Genomic DNA, 22,383 nt, shown 5'->3' on the forward strand with positions numbered 1-22,383 from the left:
ACTCCTCTGGTCCTGGCAAAGCGGCGCGGTGTGAACAGAGACGCTCTTCGTCTGCTCGAGGGACTGGAAGAGCAGGAGATGAAGGGCTTCAACCGCAGCTTTCACTCCAGCCTGGAGAAGATGCACATCGCAGATAATGAGAGGTGAACTTGCAGTGAGCACCATAATTATTGGCACACTTATTTAAAAAAAAAATTCACATAGTAATTTATCATTTCTGCTCAAACAGGAGAATGCAGTCTTGTTCTCATTTTCATTAGAGTGCCTTTTTTTTCTTTTTTTTTTTAAATACTGTTTTCTATCAAAAATGTGTGTCAAAATTATTGACACCCCAAGAAACCTCTATCTGTGTATTTCAAAAGGTCAGATATTTATCATTCTGGTTCAGATCTTTTTCACAGTTATAAAGATTAGTTGACATTTTATTAAAATATTTAAATGGACATTTTATCTCAGTTATAGGAAAACAATCCCCATTAAATATAAACCAAACCAACAAAAGTTATTTAAAATATACTGAAATTTCAACGATGAAAGTAAACAGTGACAGGAAATCTGTTTACTTCTCCTGATAAAATACAAATCAGTAAAATGCTTCATTGGGTCCATGAAGAAGTTTATCAGCCTACATCCCTCTCCAAACTTTTCATTTTATATACTGTACTTACTGATGTACATGTGTTTTTATTACCAAAAAATATTTACCATTGTTCCTCTTGCATAGTGCCATGGAGAGTCATTCACTCCTCAACCCTCAGCTCCACCGCAGCGAGGGCGTGTTCTCCAGCTTTCAGACCACGTGGCAGGAGTTTGTAGAGGATCTCGGCTTCTGGAGGGTTCTGTTGCTCCTGCTCTTCATCGCACTGCTCTCGCTGGCCATCGCTTACTACGTCAGCGGAGTTTTACCTTTTAGTTCAAATCAGCTGGAACTTGTGCGTTAGGGATGTGATCCTGAGCGATGGTGAACTGGTGGAGGCGGCGGGGGGGAGTGGAGGTGACTGAAAGGTGAAACATTTGTGCTTCTGAAACTCTTATCATGTAAATGATGTTATAATTCAGTTTTACAGAACCAGTCAGAAGTCTGGAAACATACACACTAATTATGAAGTGTCCAAACTCTGACTGTTTGTGGAAAAAGTCAAAACAGTTTAGATGCCTTTTGATCAGACACGCCTTCATGTATGATCAGGCACAAAGGTTTTTTTATTTTTTTAAATTGGTCCTGAACATTTAAAACCTAACTCTTCACATTGTGTAGAATTCTGACTAAAACTGACTGTTAACTCTTAATGCACACATGGAGTGAGTTCCATTCATCAAATTCCAAAACCTGATTCTCACAGATCCAACGGTTAAAAATCCAACGACACAACGAGACTCTGTTAGTGATGAACTGTTTACTGTACGCTCACTACGTTTTCAATTTTTCTCTAAATCTAATGGAACTCCGATCATTATCAAACTCTTCCTGAGGGTAAAGGGTGTGTGAGTGAGTGAGAGAGATGTACAAAACTGAATTTCAGAACTCTGAGTGGTACTGATCCACATAGCTATCTTCTTTAGCCTTTGATTATTTATATTAAGAGCATTAACTGAAGAACGCTGCTGAGTGAAAGTGATTTAGTGAATGGAAGGAACATGGCTTTGTATGTTAATTGATTTTTTTCCCTTTTTAATTTCATACTCATTCCAGGATTTTTTTATTATAATTATCAGCCTTTATTGTGTAAGACAACACAATCTTAATCTTTGTTTCAGGTGTAAACTTGGTGTTTATTGCTGAAAAGCTTCTGTGTGAGTTTCAGTGTTTATTACAGACACAAAGCAACACGCGCGAACTCATGGACATTAGAGATTAAAGAAATTTCAGCTTTTCAGTCTGCAGCATTAATGAGATGTTAATGGAAAAATATGAATGCTCTCATTTCCTTAAAATGATCTATGTGCTTTATATGTTTATGGACGAAAGTATTTAACCTTGAACGCATGATAAAGGCAGTAAAAGTGAGTATCAGAGCTGTGGTAATAAGAGCATTAATGGGCGTGTCTGTTGAGCAGCATGGGCGTGTTCACTCTGCACTCTTCTCCCACGGTGACCAGGACGCAGTGGGATTATGGGAGACGTCCAGATTTATCTTTAACTTTTCATTCAGAATTACAGCTTAATTGACTTAAATTTGTTTTTGTAATTTTATTTTCAAGAGTTAAAAAAACAGATTTTATGTAAATTAAACATGTCTTGTGGCAGTACTGTAGCGCTGTATGAGGAGGTGAGACTCCGTTGTTTCTCCTTTCACACCGAGGTGGTGGTAGAGTTTTTTTCAGAACAAAGCCATTCGATCAGGTTAAATTAACATCACAATGATACACACTAATGACTGAGATAAAATAATTACTATAAAAGAACAAGTGGTACAGCAGGGAGCGTTTTCCCTTCACAGTTCCAGCGTCTGAGTTCAGGTTCCTGTCTGTGTGGAGTTTCACGTGTTCTCACGTCCATGTGGGGCTCCGCGGGGTGGTCTGCTTTCTTCACAAAAACATGTCAGCAGCTGGATTGCTTAGGCCAAACTGCCTGCCCGTGTGTGTTTTGCCCTGTGAGGGCTGGGCATCCCCGCAAAGGTGTATTTCTGGATGTTCCTGGGATGAGCTCCAGCTCCACCATGACTAGGATGGAGCACTTATGAAGATAAATGTGTATTTAAAAAAAAAAAAAAAACACCACAACACACACACCACCAAACCTTGACTAATAAAAGCTCACAATTTTGAGCACACCATGCCTGATATTTTCTTTCCTTCATGGCCACCTGCAAAACAGCCGGTTCTGGTCCAGAAGAGCAGAATAACCGTATGAAAATGGAGTGGATTAGTTAAAATAACTTAAGATATAACAACTTTGACAAAATATCTCCAGTTTCACATCAACATTTATGATCTATAGCCCAGGATGTTGTGGCATTATGGTAACTTGCTACTTGGTGCAGAAGGGTGAAGTGGAAGGCGGAGGCCGAGAGGAGAGCCAGCCCCCTTTAGCCAGTGAGTCGGCCCCACCCTTGAATTACATGTCTTGTTTCTGCTTAATTAAAAAAAAAAAAAAAGCAACCAGGTTCAAACTTGATAAAATTCAGTGCAGGATCAAGGCCACATACTGGCATGGTTTTGGGAAGAAACTATAGAACATGGATGAAACGCACATGGAGGAGACCAAGTGAAACCCCACACAGGGTCAAACCTGGAGCTGTGCGTCAGCAGTGATCTCCACTGCACTCATGAGAAAGCCTTTATTTACTCAAGCTGCTTTTAGTTAGTTTCTACTGAACATGAAATTATTTTTTAAAAATAATTTTGAAGCCAGTACAAAAACAAGTAAATATATACAAATAAATAAATATTTACAGAATAAACAGAGTTCCAGTTCTGTCCACGTTCTTTAAGACAGAGTAAAGTCCGGTTCAGATAGCGCCTCCTCCAACATCTCCGTGGAAACCAGTGCAGTTTCTCCAACTTCAAAGAAGACTCTGCCAATGGAAGAGGAGATTATAAACCAAATACTCAAACTCGGCTCAGAGTCTCTTGTTTGAACAGCGTGTGTGTGTGTGTGTGTGGGGGGGGGGGGGGGGGGGGTGTACGTACTTGTGAGAGTACTTGTTCTTCACGGCTCTGAGGTTCTCATCTGTAGGCCTGGCCAGCATGGCATACAGTCTCCTCACCAGGGGGCCGAGTTCACACAGCGTGTAACCGCTGTGGTACTGCAGCACCGCCGTCTGCATTTGAGACAAAATGAAAATGTGTGTAAGTGAGAGAGAGCTCTGGAGTGGACCAAGTTCTGAAACACCAAGCTAAGAACACTCCATCACAACACTGGGTTCTAAAGACAGAACTCCAGTGATGGATCGTGACTTATGACATAGCAGTGAACGTTTATGAGAAGTGTAATGCAACGCCATGGTCTGTATCTGTATTCAGGTTTGAACGGGAAGTGGGCATGGCTTAAACAGGATAATGCCTCACAAGAAAGGTGCTGGAAAAAGGAGGCAGGCATTCATTTACAAAATCTAATTAAATTAAAGAATTAAAAGCTGTGCTGCTCTGCACTTGGTCCCTGGGAGGGAAGTGATGGAGACGTTTAAAGATCAAATACATAAAAGCGTGTTTCTTTTGTATAGAAATGATTTTATTTTGGAGCTCAGTGAGGCCTGGTGTATGCTCAGCCCATTACGGTGTGCGTGCGAGCTGTGGCATTCACACAAACCTGCATACTGTTTGCATCTGGAGGATTAACACAATATCCACTAGGTGGCACATCAGAGCCAAAACATCCCTATTCATCAGGTTCCAACTCAAACAGTGAGATGTTCAGTGAGGTTAAACACACCGAGCTCCGTCACTCTTCCCACCATCATAGTTGTGGTCATCATTCATCACCTTCCATTCAGAAGGATTTACTAATCTAGGAAATCCAGAAGGCTGGGAACAAAACCGAGCTTTGAAGGCTATGAGAGGTTTTTAAAATTCAAGCAGTAACAGGTAACCTGGTTAGTGTTCAACTACAGTCTAGAAGAGAAGATCGGGGGGGGTCTGAGACACGGCGCTGGTTTGGGGAGTGTGTTGTAAACACGGTGGTCACATGGTGCTACACTGCAGATGCAATTTACATGGTCATGTGCTGCACTACCAGTGTAACGTTAATACGTGAGGTGCACAAGCGACACTCCAAATGATCGCAGCAATGCTGATACACACGCGCAGAGAGAAAACACCAAAAAAAAAAAAACCCCAACCCCACACACACAACCCTAAAAGGTAGGGGTTTGATCCATATCTGTTCAGAAAACATTGTGTTCGTTGTGAATCCCGTATTTAGTTCCGTCAGTAACGTATCCACAGGGTGTGTACAGGTGGAGTTCTCACCCATCCTCCCAGGCCGTGGGTGATGAGGGCGAGGAGGAGGCAGGCGGACGCCAAGTACGACGCTGGCTCTGGCACAAGCTCCACTTCCAACAGGCTCAGTTCACATATATAGCGTGCTAAAGTTAGCGTCTCCATGCTAGCATGGGCCACCTGTGGGTTTGGTTCAGAGTTTTCACAAAAGGTACAAACTGAGGTGCGCTTATAGACGACATGTTCTGTACTTTAACATTCCTAGTTTGTTTTAGGACATGAACTGGCTGAGAATTAACTCTACAACAAGTTCAATATACGAGTGTGCACGCCATCAGAGGAGCTCCCAGCTGTGGGAATTATAATCAGGATTACAACCAAACAGGAACTCTGGTCAGTTACAAAGCGGCTTATAATTAAAGCGTAAACAAAACCCCACTCCAACCTTTGCATAACGCCTGAGGAACCTGTAAGGCACAGGGATATTAATATCAAAGTCAAGTCCTTGGAGGATGTTCCTTTCCATAACAAGGAATTCCAGTCTCTGGTAGGCGTCGTCACAAATGTACAGGAAGTCATCAACAGTAGGAGGACACCGTTCCTGACAAACATCAAACAAGCAGCATCATTTTATCATCATGTACTGAACATTTAAAACGAATCAAAACCAAACACATTAATCCTGAACATGGCCTTGTGGTATCTTGAGGTTTTGTTATTGTGCTGCTGTCGTAGTCGCAGCAGTAAGTCACTGATTAATGTAAATCTGAACAATAAAACTCTGAAATTCAGGTCCTCGTGTCGTGTCTCACTTCAAACTTGGCAGCGATGAGCAGAGCCGCGGAGCCAATGAGCTGCAGGGATTCTCTCCTCACCGAGGTGATGGACAGGTAGTGATCAGTCAACTTCACGGCCAGGTACAGGGTTTCATGATTCAGCTCAAAGTTTTCCTGCATTGTGGAGACGTGTGAATAACCAGGTTTAAATCAGTACACAGTGCAGGACTCACTGACGAGATCACACACACAATCCATTTGAACAGCATTTTTCTGGACCGAGTTTCTGATCCCAAGATAAACTTGTACGAGTCAGAACATAGCCAAGGTCATTTAACTTTGTCCAAAACTAGAGACATCACCTTCTTATATTTAGCTTATCATAAACACATACACGATTTGAAATGTAAAGCAAAGCTAGACGGCCTTTCGATTTCATAAAATCGGTGAAGTTTAGTTCCCTCTGAAATGTGCTCATTGTGATGCATGTTTATTTCTGTAATCTCAAAATATCAGGCCATTCTGTGGCTGGGAAGTTATTTAATTTGAGGGGATTAAAGCAAATAATGTGCATGAAATCGCTCGCTTCAATCGCGCAGTCAAGCAGACAGAGGAAGTCCGTGTGCGCATGCGCAGGTTTACCTTCTTTTGGGTTTTACGGCAGCTGGCATCCACAGTGTTGCATTACTGCCATCTACAGGTTTCCCTTTGAGCGTGCACTGACAGTTCCATCATTCTGTCGCTAAACGAACAGCTGATCACACCGAGGTGCTCGCTGAGCGCCCATATTTATTAGTTTGGTCCTGCGTTTCCTTTCTTCCATATATAACATAACGTCTTTTCTTCTCGCTTTCCGTTACTGTAGTCGCTCTTTCACATTTCATTCGCACACTCGCGCCCTCCATTTTACTCTCCTGTTTCAAATTTGTATCCCACAATGCCTTGCATGAATGGGGAAAGCCCACCACGTGATGTAGGATGTAGTATCTTGAATTGGGTCATGGTGAAGCAGGAAAAAATAGCAGAGAGTTTAGGGACACGTGGTGCGAAATTCATTAATTATTCCATTTTTTAAAAAACCTAATAAAACTGCAAGCCTGCGATTTGAATTCAGCAGCCTTCAGTCCAGGGGCAGCACGGTGGTGTAGTGGTTAGCACTGTCGCCTCACAGCAAGAAGGTCCGGGTTCGAGCCCCGTGGCCGGCGAGGGCCTTTCTGTGTGGAGTTTGCATGTTCTCCCCGTGGGTTTCCTCCGGTTTCCCCCACAGTCCAAAGACATGCAGGTTAGGTTAACTGATGACTCTAAATTGACCGTAGGTGTGAATGTGAATGGTTGTGTGTCGGTCACCCTGTGATGATCTGATGACTTGTCCAGGGTGTACCCCGCCTCTCACCCAGAGTCAGCTGGGATAGGCTCCAGCCCGCCCACGACCCTGCACAGGATAAGCGGTATAATGGATGGATAGCTTTCAGACCACAAAACAACTGGGTGTCAGGGAAAATTCTTTTTATGACCTAAACTTTGAAAATCTGAAAGGCAGTCTACCTTTAACAAACCATAAATTTAAGTAAATTGACATTGTATTATTTTCCCTTCCTCTGATGATCACTTTCACACAGTATGTGATCCCACATGTTTTCTACTCTCATTTTTCATCTGACTTTCATGACAATTGACCCGTTCCAGATTTTCCAGCTTGTGTGGGAATCCTGATAATCCCATGAACTCCGTCAGTTTCTGTCCATCTTACTGAAGGGAGAATCCCCCAGTTCTGTTCAGAGTTCCCCTCAGAATCCTTCAGAAGAGAACAAACCACCGGTTTCATTTTCCAGACTGTAGAGCTAGGGAATAATTCTGCTAAATAGAATCGTGATTTGGAAATTGATAAATATCCCCATAACATTAATGCTAAAAGATAAAATGGAGATATTTGTTCAACAGACCCCAAAAAAAAAAAAAACCAGATGGACAGATCCAGTCACAGGATGTTACCTGAACTTCCACCATCCAGTCAATTAAAATTCCTCTCATATTCCCATTCAGGTCTGGCTGAGTGTGCATGTAATCAGTCAAGACAAATTTCTTCTGAAAAACACACACACACACACACCTTTATTGGTTAACATCACACTGTCTGTGGCTTCCAAAGTGTTTCAGTCCAAAGCGGAGACAGATTATAAACCTGAGCCCCAGGAGATTCTCACCTCTCTATTCCTGAGGTAGTCAAAAATGTCTCTCGCGTACTCCGGGTTCATCAAACAGTCACCAGCTTGTTCCTCAACATCAAATTCTTCTGGTATCTGCAGGAAGAAAAAAAAAACAGACAGAAGACTAGAGTATAATGAGAAGACATCTGTGGCTTGACCTGCAATATTCCTGAGATCTACATCAGCAATGAGTAATTTCTTCCTAAACTAATAATGTGATCTTCATCCGTCTCATTTAGCTGAAACAAAATGAAGGAACACTGCAGTAAGTGTCTCATCCCAATCACGCTGCATCCGGAGTCTCTCCCAGAAACACTGGGCACAAGGCAGGAACATGCCATTCCACATCTCAGACACACGCACACTTTAGTGAAGCCAATCCATAAACTGACTTTTTTTAAAAAAAGGTGGGAGGAAACCAGAGAACCCGAATAAAACCAGACATGAGGGGGACATGCACAGAAACTCACTGCACCACCAGGTTATAAATCTGATAAACTTACTTCAATCTGTTCAATAATAATAGCCAGTAACCTTTTGTGGTTGGACTGCAGGCTGGTCCGTAAGAAAAGACACACCAGTGTCTGTCAGAGTCAACTCCTCCACCTGAGCCACCTGATCGTCAGCTCTTCTGCACTGCTCCTCAGACGACAGGTGTTTAGACCTGGAGTAAATCACACTAGTTCAGCAATCTCCTAACAATATTATTGAGATGTAGTAAGACCTAAATGTTTGAAGGATTTGAGGACTGATCATTACACTTTCAGGCCACTGTTTGCTGTTATAGCCACTTTACTCGTCTGTGCCTTTTTGACCGGTTTGCTGTTCTTGACCTGGGCGTCATTCTGGACTTTCTTGGTCTGTTTGGGAAAAGAGAGAGAAAATCAATCTCCTGACCTACACTTACAAAAACACACAAACGTTGGAGATCAAGTGGACAATGTGGCAAACTTTCATTTTCACATCCTAACAACCATCTCGGCTCATATAATGGGGAAGCCATGGCCTAAAGGTTAGAGAAGCAGTTTTGGGACCAAAAGATTGTTGGTTTGATTCCCTGGACTAGCAGGAATGGCTGAAGTGCCCTTGAGTAAGGCACCAACCTCCCAAGTGCCCTCTAGGCTGCTCTGGGTATGTTGTATGTCGCTCTGGATAAGAGCATCTGCTAAAATACCTGTGAATGTAATGAGGCTCTCCATCTGATACTGTACTGATACACACCTCGTGATAAAAACATTTATCAGAAACAGGATACTAAACTGTACTTTTCTTCATCACTGCTGTAGTACGTCACATCTTTATTGCCATGTTCCTACCTTTAAGGTCTGTAAACAGGCCACGATTTCCTTTTACATTCTGTGCAATGTACTTCCTAGTTTCCGAGTTGTTTGCGACGAGTCTTTTCCACAAGCGTTGGCATTAATCACTAATTTTTTTTAATTTTCTCTACAAATAATTGTCCAGTATCCTTTTCATTGTACTTTCACCTTTCCGCATTTTTCTCTTCTTTTCAGAAGAACACCAAGACCGGAAGCTTCCCCCCCCTGCATAAAGACCACAAGCGGAGGCCATCCACATCGGATCTGCTTTATCAACGGATCCTCAATTAAGGTATGTGAATCCTTTCATCATAGCACACCTTCAGTTTGTTCAGTGTGTTGAGTGCAGGATGTTTATTCATTCTTCCTCAGTCACTAGTGACAGCTTTGTTTGATAAGTGCAGATTAGTTAGCTCTGATGGAGAAGACTGCAGTTTTAGAGGTGCGTATCCAGGCTTTAGAGAAGGCTAGTGAGAACGAGAACAGTGTAGTTTCTGCAGGGGAAAGTCTGGATGTCCTAGGTGGAGTTAGTAATCCCCCAACTCCAGCCTTAGAGCCCTTACAGCAGGGCGAATGGGTAACAACTCTGCAGTATAAGCGTAGAGCCAAAGCTACTGCTGAGGTTCGCCCACGGGAGCACCACTCCTCTCCGCTTCACACATCGAACAGGTTTGCTCTCCTTAGTTATGCACCTGCTGAGAAACCTGAAAGAGCTCTGGTTATAGGGGACTCCATCATACAGCACATGAAATTAGCTCAGCCTTTAGAGGCACCAGCAGTTTTAATCAGGTGTATACCAGGAGCCAGGGTGCCAGACATAGCAGGTAATCTTAGGGTTCTAGGTAAGCACAGGTTCTCCAAAGATAGTTATCCATGCAGGAGCTAATGATAGTAACCTCAGACTGACGAAGGTGTATAAGAGTAACTTTGTAGAGGTGTTTAAATTAGCGAAGGTGATGTCCGATGCTGTAGTATGCTCTGGCCCCATCCCAATGCGGTGTGGCGATGTAGCTTACAGCAGGTTATGGTGGCCGAACTGCTGGTTGTCCAGGTGGTGCTCTGAAAACAGTGTGGGCTTCATAGATAATTGGGCTAGTTTTGAGGGCACTGCTGGCCTGTTAGGGCGGGACGGTATCCATCCCACTCGGGAAGGTGCTGCTCTCATTTCTTGGAGCATAGGTCAGTCTCAGAAGAGGTCTAGTTAACTTCTGACAATCCAGAGCCAAGGCCAGGGAGCAGACGAACAGGCTAAACCGACTGTCTGCTAGCTGCACAGAGTCGTCACTCAGGGCCCACTACATCGAGACTGTGTCTGTTCCCCGAGCTCAACAAAAAGGTAGAAATAGAGTTTGTTCCAGTAACCTAATCAATATAAAATTAGATCATACTGACTGTACAGCTGCTGCCAGCACCTTTGATCTAAAGGTGGGGCTATTAAATATTAGATCTCTTACATCTAAAGTGCTAATGGTTAATGAACTCATTACTGATCAGGAGTTTAATGTACTGTGTTTAACAGAAACATGGATTAAGCCAAATGAATATATAGCATTAAATGAAGCGAGTCCTCCTGGATACAGTTATATACACCAGCCTCGTCTAACTGGCAGAGGAGGAGGCGTCGCGGTTATTTATAACGATTATCTAGGTGTAACACAAAAACCTGGTTATAAATTTAATACATTTGAAGTTCTTCATACTAATAATGTACGTAGCCTCGAAAAATAAGTCTACCCAGTTAATTCCATTGCTTATTATTTACAGGCCCCCGGGGCCATATTCTGAGTTTCTTTCTGAATTTGCAGATTTTATCTCAGATCTGGTTATTTCCTTAGACAAAGCTTTAGTTGTCGGAGATTTTAATATTCACTTTGATAACCCAGAAGACCCTTTAAAAACAGCGTTTGTGTCCATTTTAGATTCAGTAGGGATTAAGCAGAATGTCATAGGACCGACCCATAATGGTGGTCACACCCTTGATCTAATACTAACATTCGGGTTAAACATAGAAAATATAGTCATACTTCCACAGTCTGAAGTTCTCAGATCATTATCTCATCTCATTCAAAATATGAGTAATAATATATGCACCTCGCCACGCTACTGTATTAAATGTACATTCACGTCAACTACTGCACAGAGCTTTATAAATGATCTCCCAGAGTTATCAACTTTGATTGGGTCACTGTCAGCCCCTGCAGAACTTGATCAGGCAACTGAATGCTTAGAGTCAACGTTCCGCCATACTTTAGATCAGGGGTTTTCAAAGTGTGGGAGAGTCAGCCCCCCCCTCGGAGAGCAAATAAACAACCGCGCCCCCCTTTACAATTTTTGTTGTTGCTATACTTAATGTTCCATTCGTATTTTTAAAAAATGGTTGTTGTACACATTTTTTTCTTTTTCACATTTTAAACATCTGTGCTTTTTAAAATATCTTGTTTTACACATTTTAAACATCTCATAGCATCGTTAGCTAGCACCTCTTGGCAGACAACACACTGTGGCAGTGGAGCATCTTCAGATCCAGTCCATGAAAATCCAAACTTTAAATAATCGTGGTCATACTTCCTTCTTTTTTCAGTCCCCCCAGGATTCCGCGGGCCTTTTTTGTGATTGTTGGGGGCTAAAATGTCTGATGTTGCGGGGGGTTTCCAAAAAAAAATTGCGATGAAATTTGCGGTGTTTTTTAGGTTTTCGTTGCGATTGCATTGTGGGAGGAAGTGAAAGTTGCGAGAAATTGTTGCGATTTTCTCTTTTTGTGATTAAAATTGAGTGATATGTTAAATATTAAAAAGTTATTACTGAAAAACTATTGATTAAAAAAAACAAAGACACTGAGAAATGGTCCTATAAACAACTTTACCAATATAAAAGATTACCAGGACTACAAACATGCAGAAAAATAGGCTTTACTTGTCCAAATGCTCCTGTTGGTTCAAAAGTTAAAGTGCAGAGAACCTCACAGCACAACATGAAGTTACCTTAAAATATAATATAAATGCCTCAGCTTTCATATAAGAAAAAAATCTTAATACTAGTACTGTGTGCAGGCAGTCTCTCCTGAAGACTAAATTAAACAATAATTATAAACTAATAAAATAAATGGCTCAGGCTTCATAGAAGAAAAAAACAATTTGAACAGAATCTCACAGTATGATGCTGAAGCTGCCTAAACAATGGAAAATAAAATACCATTTTGGCAAAAATGTTGGCATCCATTAATTTCTTGTATTAAGTAAAATAAATAAATAAAAAGTGCACACAGTCCTTCACTGTAAACATCACACACTTTCAGTGTTGCCAGATACTGCTGACGTTTTCCAGTCCAAAATATGTTCAAAACCCACCAAAATGCACTTGAAACCTCCCAATCTGGCAACACTGCACGCATGCTGCTTCTCTTGAACACACGGAAGTAAGGCGGAAGGTAGTTTGTCGACGTCACCTCAAGACGACGCCAATGATTGGTCAAATTTGCGGGAAAGTTGCGGTGATTGGATATAATTGCAACACCGCCCTGAATTCGCGGGGATTGGTTGAATTTGTGCTGAAGTTGCAAATCACAACATCCTGGAGGCTCTGTTTTTTTGCTTGGCCCAGACTTTGTCTCCTCACTCACTGTAGCTTTAGGTACTAAAAATCGATCCATTTTGTCTCTCACGTTGCGCCCCCCCTGAAGAACTCTGGCGCCCCCCGGGGGGGCACGCCCCACACTTTGAAAAGCCCTGCTTTAGATAATGTAGCTCCTCTAAAAAGGAAAATGGTCAGAGACAAAAAATTAGCACCCTGGTATAATGATGACAGTCGCACTTTAACAGACCACTCGAAAATTGGAACGTAAATGGCATCAAACAAAATTGGTAGTGTTCAAATTAGCATGGAAGGAGAGCTTCCTGAAGTATAGAAAAGCTCTTAGTGCTGCGAGATCAACATATCTCTCCTCCCTAATAGAAGATAACAAAAATAATCCTAGATTCTGCCTCTCCCCTTTTAGTTATGATGTCAGTTTTGCCAGAGTCCCTGCTTGCACTCAGCACAAAATGTATACCGTTCCTACTCCTCAGGTGACATTGGGCATACCCAACAACCCGTCTTTTCTCCCCCCTCTGAGTTACAGGTCAATCCTGAGATCGAGGTGCTGAACCTCTTCTGCCCCTCGGACCTGCCTGATCCATCCTGGTGCCCTGTGTCTGGTTGGAGTCTCATCACATCGCTCCTGTGGAGGACGGCCCCATGTGGACAGTTGAAAGTCACACCTGGAGGACGCTCTGGACTCTTACAGTAATGCTTTTATGGCTGAGGACTACAGGTGACTTGCTAACTTTAGGACTGCAGTTGTCATGAACAGTTTTGCACTCAAGTTTCCATCAATGAAGAGTTTATAACATCAACGAAACTGACTTCATGTTAAAACTGTTAATGTTATAGTCAGGCTGTCTGTTGTCACCCAAATGAGGATGGGTTCCCTTTGAGTCTGGTTCCTCTCGAGGTTTCTTCCTCATGGCGTCTGAGGGAGTTTTTCCTTGCCACCGTCGCCACAGGCTTCATCATTGGGGATAGATTAGGGATAAAATTAGCTCAATGTTTAAAGTCATTCAAATTCTGTAAAGCTGCTTTGCGACAATGTTTATTGTTAAAAGCGCTATACAAATAAACAACTTTTATCGTAAAATTTTAACAAAAGATTTCTGGGTTATAGTCACACTAAACATCCCCTTGAAGATTCCATTTCAGCAACTGGTTATAGTTCAGTACCTGATTTCCTGAGTGTTTGCGCCTAAAGTTATACATTTTCTTGTCTCTGTTTCACAACAGCATTCTGTTAGTGATTGCTGAACTGGACTTAAACTACAAAGTGACACACACACACACACACACTTTCTTACAAAAATGACAAATAAACAAAAGCAGAAGACTACAAAAGCTAAAAGTGCAAATTTCACACACAGGACAGACACAAAAACAAATACAGATGAAGGATCTCAAGTACTGGATTAACATATATATAATTTTTAGAATCTTACATTAAATAGAAAATATATATTAATTTCAGCTTACATTTGTAAGGTCAACAAAAGCTGATCTCTTCTTGGGAGCACCATCTGGAGAGGATGGAGTTCTTTTAACATGATGAACATCTTCCTGTAACAAAATAAAAACACAGACTTTAATAATAATAATAATAATAATAATTAAAAAAGTTACGGAATATTCATGAGAAAGCCCAGGTTTAATCACAGCAGTGTGTGTAATGCAGGGAGACATTACACACACACACACACACACACACACACAGAGAGAGAGAGAGAGATCAGTGTGCTCACCTGGTTCTCAGGTCCATGCCCTCTGCTCTGAGCTTTAGACCCATGGCTCCCCCGCGGTGGGAAATGAGGCATGATGTTTAACTCCACACTGATCTTCACAAAACCCCCAGTTTTCAGTTAAATTTATCTTCAGTCTGAAACCTCACACACGCGTGTATTTACACTGCGCCGTTCCTGCCGCTCCTCCTCTGGGAATAAACACACACACACACACACACACCCGACCGGCTGCACAATCTGAATCTCAGTCTAGAATTTTAAACATAAAATCGGTGAGAAATTAATCCTTCTTCTTCTTCTATCGATTTATTGGCGGTTAACTAAATTAATCTCCGCGAGTTTAAAACCATGAGATTTGAACTCAGAGCAGCTCCAAGCTGCGCGCTGATTGGTCCTTTGTTTTTAACGTCAACCGCCACAGAGAAGGTCAATTTAAACCGGAGACCAATCCCCATGAGGCTTTTAGTTTTATTTCTGGCCAATAGGAGAAGAGTGGGCGGGGCGATGCTGTTGTGTGGCTTCTTTATCGCCATCTAGTGTGTGAAAGCTGTTTAGTCCAGAGACGCCTCAAAGGTTTAATCCACCCACCCACCCACCCACCCACCCACCCATCCATCCATCCATCCATCCTCCACCCATCCATCCATCCATCCTCCACCCATCCATCCATCCTCCCACCCATCCACCCATCCATCCTTCCTCCCATCCACCCATCCATCCTCCCACCCATCCACCCATCCATCCTTCCTCCCATCCACCCATCCATCCTTCCTCCCATCCACCCACCCATCCATCCATCCATCCATCCATCCATCCTTCCTCCCATCCACCCACACATCCATCCATCCATCCATCCATCCATCCTTCCTTCCACCCATCCTTCCTCCCATCCATAGCCGCTTATCCTGTGCAGGGCAATCTGGAGCCAATCCCAGCTGACTATGAGCTGACTACGGGTTAGGGTCATCACAGGGCTGACACAGACACAGACAACCACTCACACTCATGATCAATTTAGAGTCACCAGTTAACCTAACCTGCATGTCTTTGGACTGTGGGGGAAACCGGAGCACCCGGAGGAAACCCACGCGGACACGGGGAGAACATGCAAACTCCACACAGAAAGGCCCTCGCCGGCCACGGGGCTCGAACCCAGAACCTTCTTGCTGTGAGACAACCGTGCTAACCACTACACCACCATGCTGCCCAGGTTTAACCCTTTAAATTATAATTAACAAACAAACAAAGATGGATCCCCATCGGTATAGATTTTTTTAAATTAATAAACAAGTCTAAATTATTCCAATTAGGCACATTGTTTAAACAGTATAATAATATTTGGGCTTCTGGCCTCTTATGTTTTACTAAAGCCTAGGTTAATCTTATCGGATGTGCTAGATATTCCTTACCTGAAAATCACATCTAAGATTAAATGTTTAAGAGAATTTTTGCCTAGCTCTTTCTTAATATGGAATATTATTTCATTTGCAATCTTTGTGGTGTTTGATCTTTTTAATGTAATAACAATATATCAAAACTACCATTTAAGGTATCCGGTTTCCATAAACAAATAAATTTGTAATTGTAAATGTTTTAAATCAATAAAATAGTCCAGTTACTAAAGGAGAGTCTGCTGTGGTAATTGATATTGCCCTGTTATGATTCCAGTGGTCTAAACTTTCTTGATTTTACTGCCCTTAATAATACCTTTAAAATTAATTGGATAATTACAGGCTGCTATGAGTGAGCATGTGTGTGTGTGTGTGTGTGTGTGTGTGTGTGTGTGTGTGTGTGAGTATGGGACACCACACTACCATTATTGATCGATCGTGTGTGTGTGTGTGTGTGTGTGTGTGTGTGTGTGAGTATGGGACACCACGCTACCATTGTTGATCGATCATGTGTGTGTGTGTAGGTCACCACACTGCTGCTACTGATCATACCCATATCATGTGCAGTACTAATGTGCAATATTACCTCTGCCTACCTCTATTTTTATTTATTTTATTTATTTTATTATTATTACTAGTATTACTTTTTATGTTGTTGTATTTATTATGAATTTTTTTATATGTTCTCTTGCACCTTTGTGGCCATGCTGGCTAAATTTCGTTGTTCAGGCAACTGCTCAATGACAATTAAAGTCTTGAACCTTGAATAAAACAGTTTCTACATAATACCCAGGGACATTTTCTCTACGATTGGAGGCCTTGAATACGTACTCTTATGTGATTATAAAATAGAGAAACTTCCCTTAATCCTGTCTAATTTCCATAAACAAATGTTCTTGGCATGGCCATTAATTTATAAACACAACTTCTCCCCACATAGAAGCTTCATCTGGAATAATCAGCACATTAAATATAGAAATAAATCCTTATTTTTTCAATCCTGGTTCAATAACAACATAATTCTAGTAACCCAGCTACACAGTGATAATGGGAATCTGCTAAATTATTCTGAGTTCCTCCAAACATTTGGTATTCCTTTGACCCCAAAAGAGTTTGCTATTGTAATGGATGCCATTCCCTCTGGTATCCTAACTCTTCTCAGAGGGGCTGAAAAACCAGTTTGTTTACTATCTCTGGACCCCATATTGACCTCAGTGGGTCATGTATGCTTCTCTGTCACATCCAAGAACAATAATTGCAATATTCACGCATTCACTCCTCAGACCTGCCTGATCCATCCTGATGCCCTACGTCTGGCTGGAGTCTCATCACATCACATCGCTCCTGTGGAGGACGGCCCCATATGGACAGTTGAAAGTCACACTTGGAGGACGCTCTGGACTCTTACAGTAATGCTTTTATGGCTGAGGACTACAGTTGACTTGCTAACTTTAGGACTGTGGTTGTCATGAACAGTTTTGCACTCAAGTTTCCATCAATGAAGAGTTTATAACATCAACGAAACTGACTTCATGTTAAAACTGTTAATGTTATAGTCATGCTGTCTGTTGTTGAGGATGGGTTCCCTTTTGAGTCTGGTTCCTCTTGAGATTTCTTCCTCATGTCGTCTGAGGGAGTTTTTCCTTGCCACCGTCGCCACAGGCTTCATCATTGGGGATAGATTAGGGATAAACTTAGCTCATGTTTTAAGTCATTAAAATTCTGTAAAGCTGCTTTGCGACAATATTTATTGTTAAAAGCGCGATACAAATAAACTTGACTTGACTTATTCCAGGCAGATATCACCACTATCCCCTCTGTGGTTCAGTACTGGACTGGTCTTGTTGGTGACCTGAACTGGAGCAGTGTGTGGAACCTCCCATACAGATACTTCCTTACAAACAAAGCAAGGAAGGTGTCTTTCAAACTGATTCATAGATACTATCCTGCCAAGCATTATATGCTTAAGTTTAAGAGAGACATTTGTGTGGACTGTTCATTGTGTGAGACGGACCCGGAAATAATAATGCACCTGTTCTGGCAATGCCCCTTTTCCATCACATTCTGGACAGAAATAACCCGGTACATTACAGCCAAGCTTGACTCTGATTTTTCTCTGTGTTGGAAATATGTACTGTTTGGTTTCCATGACAACAAAAGCAAAAAAAACAGAGAGAGTTATATATGATACATTTGCTGACCATTTTAGGGAAAAACCATATTCATAAAGCCAAGTTTAGTCATTCAAAACCTTGAATTATAGCATTTGAAAAGGAAACTGAACAGGATATCAAAATCATCTCTGAATCTAAAAACAAGAAAGCTGCTAAAACTTTTCATTTGTGCTCATTATTAGCGTTGGAGGTTTTATTTGAAAAGTCCAGCTGGCTCTTGGTTTGTTGTTTGTATTAATAACTGTGTTTGTATTTTGTTATTTTCAATAAAGATTTTTTTTAATTGATATTGCTCCGACCGGTGTTATTATGTCGGAATGTCACAAAACGTGTTGTAATGTCGTGAAATCACACGCACGCGCGATACAGAGTCGTAAAACATGCGCGGAACGCGGGCGCTCGCGCACTAAACAGTACGTGCCGTTAGTGCGCGAGCGTGTGTTTCTCGCGCGCGCTGATTGGCTGTGTGCGGTGTCAGTGATGTTAGCCTGTTAGCATGCCGCTAGCGCTGGGGTTTGAACGTAAAGCAGCTCGCGGTGCCGTGCAGTGGTTTGTGTGAGGCCTAAAGCCGAGCTGCAGCGTCAGGACACTGAGGATGAAATCTGCAGCATCGCAGCAGAAAGTGTTGATTTACTGAGCAGCAGCAGCGCTGTGAGCTCGACACCATGATCATAGAGAATGTGGACGCGCTGAAGTCGTGGCTCGCTAAACTGCTGGAGCCGATGTGAGTGAAGGGGAGGGGGAGCGCTCACTGTGGGGACGCGATCAGCTCTCGTTAGCACTCGCTAGCACGCAGGAGCTTGCTAATCCGTTAGCATGCTAAACGTCCATGAGCTCGTTTTTCACTTAATTTAGATGCGAACTCTGCTCTTATCGCGGCGGTGGCAGTTTTATCGCTGGGTTGCGCAGTTTTCTTGAAACCCCCCACCTCAGAGTGCACTTTCCCTCAGCCGAATGCTAACTGTGCTAAGCTAAGGGTAGGCTTTATGAGGAGCGTCCGCAGCGGTGTAGTCACAGGAGCGCCACTGCTTTCACTCCGTCAGAGAGAGAGAGAGAGAGAGAGAGTTAATTTATTTATATGTTTACTTAGGAGTACTTATAAGAGTTTTGTGTGTGTGAGAGAGAGAGAGCAGATCGGTCCCAGGGCTGAAGTGTGTGTGTGAGAGAGAGAGAGAGAGAGCAGGTCGGTCCCAGGGCTGAAGTGTGTGTGTGTGTGTGTGTGAGAGAGAGAGAGCAGGTCGGTCCCAGGACTGAAGTGTGTGTGTGTGTGTGTGTGAGAGAGAGAGACAGCAGGTCGGTCCCAGGGCTGAAGTGTGTGTGTGTGTGTGTGAGAGAGAGAGAGAGACAGCAGGTCGGTCCCAGGGCTGAAGTGTGTGTATGTGTGTGTGTGTGTGAGAGAGAGAGAGAGAGAGCAGGTCGGTCCCAGGGCTGAAGTGTGTGTGTGTGTGTGAGAGAGAGAGAGCAGGTCGGTCCCAGGGCTGAAGTGTGTGTATGTGTGTGTGTGTGTGAGAGAGAGAGCAGGTCGGTCCCAGGGCTGAAGTGTGTGTATGTGTGTGTGTGTGTGTGAGAGAGAGAGAGAGAGAGAGCAGGTCGGTCCCAGGGCTGAAGTGTGTGTGTGTGAGAGAGAGAGAGACAGCAGGTCGGTCCCAGGGCTGAAGTGTGTGTGTGTGAGAGAGAGAGAGACAGCAGGTCGGTCCCAGGGCTGAAGTGTGTGTGTGTGTGTGTGAGAGAGAGAGAGAGAGAGAGCAGGTCGGTCCCAGGGCTGAAGAGTGTGTGTGTGTGTGTGTGAGAGAGAGCAGGTCGGTCCCAGGGCTGAAGTTTGCTGTTGATCGTCTCTATGTTTGTTCCAATCCGTTGGGATTGTGGTGTTACGGAAGCAGACGCTGGAAATAAACTCCTGTTTTCTTTTGTGCAGATGTGATGCTGACCCGTCTGCTTTGGCCAACTACGTTGTTGCTTTGGTGAAAAAAGACAAATCTGAGAAAGATCTGCGAGCGCTGTGTGCTGATCAGCTGGACGTCTTCCTGCAGAAAGGTAACGCTGCCTCAAGCTTGCTGTCTCACACTATAGTCCTCTCAGGAACCCAATCTGGATTCATTTTACCAGATCCAGTGGATAGTTTAACCTGGATTTATCTTCTGAAGTCAGAAAAGCATGCTGATGTTTATATTGAACATCATTCCAACATGTTGCTCAACTCTACAGTGTACAGCTGTAGAAGAGTAATGATTCTGTAATGATTTAGAATCACACAGTTCGGTGTCACCTGGATCAGGATGGGTCCCTCTGAGTCTGGTTTCTCTCGAGGTTTCTTCCTCCTGTGGTCTCGGGGAGTCTTCCTCACCACTGTCACTTCTGTTTTAGTCATTATTTATTGGGGGGAGAGAGAAACAGTATGGTTTAAACCCTGATAGAGGAAAGAAACTTCTAGGAAGTGATTTGAAAGCAGGAACTTAATTAGGAAATTAATAAAAGGATTTTGTGGTGATGTGGAATTACACTCCCCCTGCTGTCTCACAGCAAAAACATTACTGAGGAACTTGGAGGTTCCAGGAAGGTGGGCTGATATGATCATATTAATATTGTGATAAATTGTAACTATTCACTTTTCTGAGATATTGCAGGTATTGCGATATCTCACACGTGTACATGTGACAAATAAAGGCTTCCTCTAAGAAAAAACTAATTAAAAGCAGCTGATTTGATAGCTTTTGTATCAAGCTGTTAAAATCATAACTTTTTTTTAATAGGGACATCATAAACTAGCAATATATCGATTATTGATTGATGTTTCAAAACAATGTATTAAAATTAGCCAACATTTAAATTAGATGCTTGATGTGTCTCTCATTTCGTTCAATTGGCCTTCTGTTTAACTGAGTGTGGAATCGTCATGGGTCAGAGACCACAAGGGGGCGATATAAACTCTACAGACCTTCTGGACTTAAAGGATATGGGACATGGATTTTTTTCTGGGCATAATTATGTATAAAGGACATAAGAAATGCCATCTAAATCACTGCAGGGCGTCAAAAATATGAAAATCATCACATTATTCAAGTTTTTCTATACATCAGCGTAAAACAAGGATTCGTTAATGAGCTAGGTGGTCACGTGACCCGTGACGTCACAAAAACTTTCCAAGGAGCCAGCGCTTGGGAATCTAATGTAAACAGGTTACCGAAATGGACACCATCGACAGTGATATTCCCGATGTTTCACAGAGATGTGAAGTTAGACCCTATCGATTCGAACCGATAGCTGGAAATTCACATGAACATGGATCTTGTCTTTACTCTGACGGGTCAGATGATTCTGAGAGTGAGAGTTCATTCAGCCCTCATGAAACTGAAAGCGGTCGGCTCGATAACACTTCCTGGTAAGTTAAAAACAATTCAAATCAAATCAAGTTTATTTGTACAGCGCTTTTAACAATAAACATTGTCGCAAAGCAGCTTTACAGAATTTGAACGACTTAAAACATGAGCTAATTTTATCCCTAATCTATCCCCAATGAGCAAGCCTGTGGCGACGGTGGCAAGGAAAAACTCCCTCAGACGACATGAGGAAGAAACCTCGAGAGGAACCAGACTCAAAAGGGAACCCATCCTCATTTGGGCAACAACAGACAGCCTGACTATAATATTAACAGTTTTAACAGGTATAACCCTCAACTGTCCTCATGGGGCCGTCCTTCACAGGAGTGGGGCGATAAAACTCCGACCAGACACAGGGCACCAGGATGGATCAAGCAGGTCCGAGGGGCAGAAGAGGCCAGCATCTCAATCCCAGGATCAACATGTAACTCAGAGGGACAGATTGGGGGGGGGGAGAGAGAAAGAAAACACGTTGTTAGGTATGCCCTAAAAATGACAAGTATTAAATCTGTGTGGTAGGCTCGCAGAGACGAGAGTCTTTACATCAGGCATGACGCACAATGGCATGTTAATATGGTAAAAAATATATCATGACCTGCTCTGGCTGGATGCTTGATTACAATTCTGCTCAAAGGCTAATGATCTGTTGAAAGAAGTATTATTTTTGTATCATACATTGAAAGTTCATCATAGATCTAGCTAAAGTCCGTTGCAAGCTAGTTTTTTTTTTGCTGATATTTTTCGAGATTGATTGAGATACAATGCTTCCAGAGTCCGAGATGAAAACATTCAAAATGGCGAAACGAGTCAGAATTATGATAATCAATAATTGATACACCCAAAATTATAATACTAATCCTTACCTCGGCTTTCAGTCGCTTAGCGCAGAGGTCTTCAACAGGGGTGTCGTGAAATCGCACCGGATCACTCATAT

General features: G+C 42.6%; 3 protein-coding genes across 8 annotated transcripts in view; 2 read left to right on the forward strand and 1 right to left on the reverse strand.

Moving 5' to 3' along the window:
• The window catches only part of ankrd46a (ankyrin repeat domain 46a), a 4,254-nt gene extending 2,004 nt beyond the window's left edge, over positions 1-2,250 (forward strand). For all 3 annotated transcript variants that reach the window (XM_060936576.1, XM_060936577.1, XM_060936578.1), the window contains 2 exons: positions 1-143; positions 725-2,250. The exon at positions 1-143 is cut by the window's left edge and continues 16 nt beyond it. In XM_060936576.1, coding sequence (XP_060792559.1) covers positions 1-143; positions 725-941 — 360 coding nt within the window. In that variant the 3' untranslated portion in view covers positions 942-2,250. The remainder of the gene's footprint in view (positions 144-724) is intronic.
• Positions 1-14,903, reverse strand: part of LOC132895745 (G2/mitotic-specific cyclin-B3-like) — a 16,513-nt gene extending 1,610 nt beyond the window's left edge. Inside the window, exons 1-13 of one of the 3 annotated variants that reach the window (XR_009655824.1) lie at positions 14,508-14,903; positions 14,242-14,325; positions 8,624-8,724; positions 8,399-8,528; positions 7,862-7,957; positions 7,650-7,742; positions 5,694-5,831; positions 5,327-5,482; positions 4,912-5,061; positions 3,634-3,764; positions 3,397-3,518; positions 706-998; positions 1-111 (exon numbers count right to left, since the gene is read on the reverse strand). The exon at positions 1-111 is cut by the window's left edge and continues 1,610 nt beyond it. Coding sequence is in view for 1 of the 3 variants with exons in the window: in XM_060936575.1 (XP_060792558.1) it covers positions 3,431-3,518; positions 3,634-3,764; positions 4,912-5,061; positions 5,327-5,482; positions 5,694-5,831; positions 7,650-7,742; positions 7,862-7,957; positions 8,399-8,528; positions 8,624-8,724; positions 14,242-14,325; positions 14,508-14,579 (1,239 nt within the window). In the remaining 2 variants the exon portion in view is untranslated. Of the gene's footprint in view, positions 112-705; positions 999-3,267; positions 3,519-3,633; positions 3,765-4,911; positions 5,062-5,326; positions 5,483-5,693; positions 5,832-7,649; positions 7,743-7,861; positions 7,958-8,398; positions 8,529-8,623; positions 8,725-14,241; positions 14,326-14,507 lie in introns of those variants that run through there. The other 2 variants (XR_009655825.1, XM_060936575.1) reach the window with 2 other exon arrangements.
• A 3,597-nt stretch (positions 14,904-18,500) lies between these two features.
• rbm27 (RNA binding motif protein 27) overlaps positions 18,501-22,383 on the forward strand; it is a 39,457-nt gene continuing 35,574 nt past the window's right edge. For both annotated transcript variants that reach the window (XM_060936579.1, XM_060936580.1), the window contains exons 1-2: positions 18,501-18,796; positions 19,988-20,106. In XM_060936579.1, coding sequence (XP_060792562.1) covers positions 18,738-18,796; positions 19,988-20,106 — 178 coding nt within the window. In that variant the 5' untranslated portion in view covers positions 18,501-18,737. The remainder of the gene's footprint in view (positions 18,797-19,987; positions 20,107-22,383) is intronic.

This window comes from Neoarius graeffei, chromosome 12 (genome assembly GCF_027579695.1).
Source record: "Neoarius graeffei isolate fNeoGra1 chromosome 12, fNeoGra1.pri, whole genome shotgun sequence".
NCBI classification, from domain to species: domain Eukaryota; kingdom Metazoa; phylum Chordata; class Actinopteri; order Siluriformes; family Ariidae; genus Neoarius; species Neoarius graeffei.